Source organism: Rhinopithecus bieti, unplaced genomic scaffold (genome assembly GCF_001698545.2).
Source record: "Rhinopithecus bieti isolate Rb0 unplaced genomic scaffold, ASM169854v2 scaffold_32264, whole genome shotgun sequence".
NCBI lineage: Eukaryota > Metazoa > Chordata > Mammalia > Primates > Cercopithecidae > Rhinopithecus > Rhinopithecus bieti.
In genome coordinates, this window is record NW_016813984.1 from 267,815 (window position 1) to 273,141 (window position 5,327).

The window sequence follows — 5,327 nt, forward strand, 5'->3', positions numbered from 1 at the left end:
GGGGGGGGGGGGTACTAGTTAAGAAGACAGACAGTCTCGGTTTGAATCTCAGCCTCACCCTTTGTTAGCTTTGTGACATGGGACAGTTATTGAAAACCTCTGTGAGTACAGTGCCTTCATCTCTAAAGGGGATAATAATAGTGTATACTTCATAGGATGCTGGTGAGGATTCCTTGAGTTAATAATAGACATAAAACACTTAGAAAGGGACCGGGTAGAGGGCCAGCCATCAGTGATTGTGGCTCGTCTTGTTCCTCCTTGCTGTGGTTTTGACCAACCTTCTCAACACCTGTCAAACCTGTCCTTTCGTCTTCCCTCCCACTGTTACTATCTTAATTGTGACTCCTGTTGCTTCACAGCCTATTCTCGGCTCTTGTCTCTCTTTAATGCCTTCTCCTTGGTGAACAGTAAAGGATAAATAGAATCATGTCAGTTGCATGCATAGGACTCTTCCTAAGCTCTCAGCTGCCTTTGGGTTAAGTCCAAACTCCTTAATACATCCTGCAGGGCCTTCCTGTAGCTGGTCCATGTGATTCTTGGCCACATCATCAATTGTCCCTCCCTTGTGAGTTCAGTACTCATTATTCTAGACACGCCTAACTAATACTTGCAGTTTGCAAGATGTGATCTTCCCTTTGTTTGCTTTCCCTTGCCAAGGGAAATTCCTCAGTATAATGCTGTCGTTCTCCTCTAGGAAGCCATCTGTGCCCCGATTGGATTAGAAGCCACTCCTGTGAATTCCTGGAATTAGCACCTAGCAAATTCTTTTGTTATTGCCTGTTACGTTCCATTGCTTACTAGACTAGAAGCTCCTTGGGAGCCGAGATTTTTATCTGGTTCACTTTCATATCAAGAGTCCAACCCAATGCCTGACATTTAGTAAGGCTCAATCATTACATATTGAACAAAAGAAGATATTAACCTTAGGAATGTCTGTACTTGTTCTTTGCTGATGATCTAACCAAATCTGGTTTTTATTATCTACAAGCATTTATAAAAATACAAGTGATTCTTTGTAAAGGTAAACATTGTTTTAATATATAAAATTTTAAAAATTGTTATTTAAGGCCAGGCATGGTGGGTCATGACTGTAATCACAGCACTTTGGGAGGCCAAGGCAGGTGGATCATGAGGTCAACCTGGCCAATATGGTGAAACTCTGTCTCTACTAAAAATACAAAAATTAGCTGGGCGTGGTGGCGGGCACCTGTAATCCTAGCTACTCAGGAGGCTGAGGCAGAAGAATCGTTTGAACCCGGGAGGCAGAGGTTGCAGTGAGCCAAGATGCCATTGCACTCAAGCCTGGGTGAAAGGGCAAGACTCCGTCTCGAAAAAACAACAGCAACAACAAATTATTTAATTATTTTCTTCAATTATTTATTAACCCTATAATATTATTACTTTTTTCATACTTTTAATTGGAAATATATTATCTTATTTTGCATGGTTACCCTATTTATGGGTTGCTGTTTTTGTGGGAGTGATAAAAATTATTACTGATGAGCATTTGGGTTGCTCTTTCTGGAGTCAAGTAAAACAATAGAAGAAAACATGACAAATGGTCACCTCTGAATCTTCAAACAGGTTTGATGCTGTAAGTGCCGAGCTGTTGAACTGGATTTTGAAATCAAAACCTGCCATTCAGACCACAGAGATAAAAGAGTATATGAAGATGCAAGACACTTCTGAAATGAAAAAGAAGTTGAAGGTAAAAAACATAAACCACGTATATCCTAGTGCAAAAATAGTTCATCATGCTGGATTTTCTGCTGGAATAAAGACATTATGGAATTCAAAAGCCTCCTGTAAAATAAATGTAGGCAGAAGATAGCTTGTAGTGCATTGTAGTGAATTTTGAATCCATTCATGCTAGCTGTCATCAGATCCCTATTTGGAGGAGGGTTTTGTTTTCATCTTTGTCAATCATGGAGATGTACAGTGAGGAACACTTCTTATGGTGATCCAGTTAGTTGTACTACTTTTTAGTTAGTTTAGATCACCCTTAATCTGGTATCTAATAATTTATGACTTTATATTAACGTTATGCTGAAGATGTTTTGCCTTCAGAATACAACAGACTATTTTAAATCAAAAAGTGTCTTCAATATATTTTCTTTAAAGTTGTAAAAAATAAATACAGTTAAAAGGTGTGGGATCTTAGCCTTGCCGCTTTCCATGCTTATATGTGTTTCTGAAGAGTGTGATGGGAGCTTGTAGAACTTTTTTGTCCTTGGTGCTCATACGTCTCCTACACATTACTGCAGTAACTATTTGGGCACCTGGTGTAAGTCTGCAATGGTTTTTGTATCAACAGTGGAGTTTTATTTTTAAAGAGTTTGGAGGATATTTTAGAAACAAGATGTGCATAAATATCTAAGGTTTAAATTGGAAAGTAGTGGGTGAAATGGGAATTGAGATGAGGCTGGGATTGCGGGTGTCTCCCTGCAATCACAAAGTCCAGAGGGCGAGGTGGTCTGAGCTCGAACTTGCAAGAGGGCTTAGGGCACACCAAGCACAGGGAGCTGTTTTCTTTATCCAGAATGACCCACCTTTCTGTGTGGTTGCAATGTCCCCACTGCAGGAGGCTTCCCTTAACCTCACTAGAAAGAGTTCAGTGATTAATCTTTTGACTTCATGTGGCTTTGGCCATGTCTCGATGAAAGCCCTTCTTGCATTTATGCTGTTGTTTGTTTATATGTCTGCCCGTTTATATGTCTGCCTGTGAGGGCTTAGAAATTGAAGATAATTTTCCATTGCACCCTTTTTATTCAGCACTTGGTAAAGCTCTTGTGGCTCATGGAAGCGGAGTGTGATGATTGTGGGTGGGCAGGGGGAATGGGGATGTTGGTTGTGCAGGGAGCAACTTTATCAGAGCCCTCTCTGCACAGAGAGTTGGGAAAGCCAGAAGTGGGGCCTGTGTTACATCATTTCATATGCTTCTCACAGTTCTGAAAGATGGATAGATGATTTTAATGATCACTGACCACCCAATTCTAAAAGATATTCAGGTGGCAGAAAATTTAGTAGTAACAGTGATCTTCATGGAACAAGTTCCACAAAATATTGATAAATTAAAGTCTATCCTGTGACCCAGAACAATTTTACTGGCAGAAGCTGTTACTATATTTGGGAGGATAAAGTATGTAAGGCATGATTGGCGTTCCTTTGTGTTTCATTTAATATTTATCTAGAAGTTCATTTATTTTGTTTCAGATGAGTAGTAACAGATGCCAAAGATTTGGAAAAAAATATATAAAACAAAGAAAATTTCAGCATTATTCTAATCCCCTATTTTTCTTGCAAACTGAGGAAAGATCAACGTATTCTTCTTCTTATTATTATTATTTAGTGAAGGAGTATCTTGGTCCAACAGATGAATTACCTGGGTGGAGAATCTATAGTCTAGTCTCCTGCCATCTTAAGAGGAAGCAAAAAATCTACTTGTAAAAAGGAGACAATTGCCTTTTTCTCGAGTTTGATGGTGACTTTTACATTGATCCTTAGTTAGACAAAAGTAAATGGTGTTTCTTAGAATCTCTTGCTAATATTCCTTGATCTTTGACTATAAGAAGGTTGTTCTACCTAGTCACAATAAACGTTGTGAAAATCAAAGTAGGATAGCTGAATTTATTTGATAGCACTTACATGTAAAGAATTTAGAATTGGGATTCTTCTCTGGATTGTCTGGTTGAAGTAATACGGGTTGCTCAGAAGTTTTGATTTTGTTATGATGGATACTATTTGAATAGTTAATATATAAATATCAGTTGGGGATGGAGGAATGGGAGAAAAATTCAAATACTGAGTTGTGTGCACATATACTTGTGTTTGTGCATGTATAGTTGATTTTACTTGCTTCATTCTTACTAGTTCTGTAAAGAATTTTGTCTTGGGAATATCAAACTATAGAGATAAATAAATGAAATTAAGAAGCATTTCGCAAACATAAGGAACAGAATGTGGGCTGGGCTTGCCATGGCTCACGCTTGTAATTCCAGCACAAGGAGGGAGGATTGCTTGAGCCCAGGAGTTTCAGACCAGCCTGGGCAACATAGGGAGACCCCCGTCTCTACAAAAAGTAAAAAAAAAAAAAAAAAAAAAAAAAAATTAGTGGAGCGTGAGCTTACACTTATAACTCCAACTACTCTGGAGGCTGAGGTGGTAGGATCCCTTGAGCCCAGGAGGTTGAGGCTGCAGTGAGCCATGATTGTGCCACTGCACTCCAGCCTGGGTGACAGAGTGAGAAACTGCCTCAAAGGAAAAAAAAAATGCTTTGGTTTGGGTTCTAAAGCATATCTTCTATTTTAATTATTTAAAATTATGTATGAAATATGATTGTGCTTGAAGTTTACATTAAACCCTGGACTTAATATAATGCAAACAAATAATGCTGAGCCTCAAAATATTTGTATCCATTTTCCTGTTTTCTTTCTTTTGAAATGGAGTTTTGCTCTGTTGCCCAGGCTGGAGTGCAGTGGTGCGATCTTGGCTCACTGCAATCTCTGCCTCCTGGGTTCAAGCAATTCTCATGCCTAAGCCTCCCAAGCAGCTGGGATTATAGGCATGCACCACCATGCTTTGCTAATTTTGTATTTTAGTAAAGATGGGGTTTCACCATGTTGGCCAGGCTGGTGTCAAACTCCTGACCTCCAGTGATCCACCCCGCTCAGCCTTCCAAAGTGTGGGGTTACAAGTGTGAGCCACCATGCCCGCCTATTCTTTTGCTTGTTAGTTAATTTTGTTCAGCAACCTCTGTCATAACACATTCAATTCTTTTGACTCAAATCATTATTTTATGGCATGGTGAACTCAGGGTATGTATGTAAATAGATATACTAGATCTAAAACATAATTTTAATTATTTCCTTCTGATAGGAGCTTATAATTATCATGTACTTTTTTTTTCTCATAAAAGAAACCAGTGTCTTTTAGTTGCTGTGATTACTGTTTGAATTTACCTTTTCAGATTTAAAAAGAGTGTAGGAGGGACATTAAATCTAAAGATTTAAAACAGCAACATTATATTGAGAAGAAAGTTTGCAATATTCTTATGTTGGGACTTCATTTGCAGGCATTAGAAAAAGAACAGAGAGAAAGAATCCCCAGAGCAGATGAATTAAACCAAATGGGACAAATCCTTGTGGAGCAAATGGGAAAAGGTAAAATCCTTGATTTTTTTCCCCATATTTTTCAGATGGTGGCATCGAATGATATTATAGTTTGCCCTATTAAATGTTTTGCTTTAACATTCTGATCCTCTTTTGGCTAGATAAATGTTTTCAAAAATGTTTTTAGGCAGTAGAATCTTTTAAAAAATGAAATTTTAT

At 38.3% G+C, this 5,327-nt stretch overlaps 1 protein-coding gene across 1 annotated transcript in view; it reads left to right on the top strand.

Annotated features, from left to right (window-relative positions):
• The window catches only part of UTRN (utrophin), a 604,813-nt gene that overhangs the window by 178,796 nt on the left and 420,690 nt on the right, over positions 1 to 5,327 (top strand). Inside the window, exons 18-19 of the mRNA XM_017849334.1 lie at positions 1,585 to 1,708; positions 5,072 to 5,159. Of these exons, the coding sequence (XP_017704823.1) occupies positions 1,585 to 1,708; positions 5,072 to 5,159 (212 nt within the window). The remainder of the gene's footprint in view (positions 1 to 1,584; positions 1,709 to 5,071; positions 5,160 to 5,327) is intronic.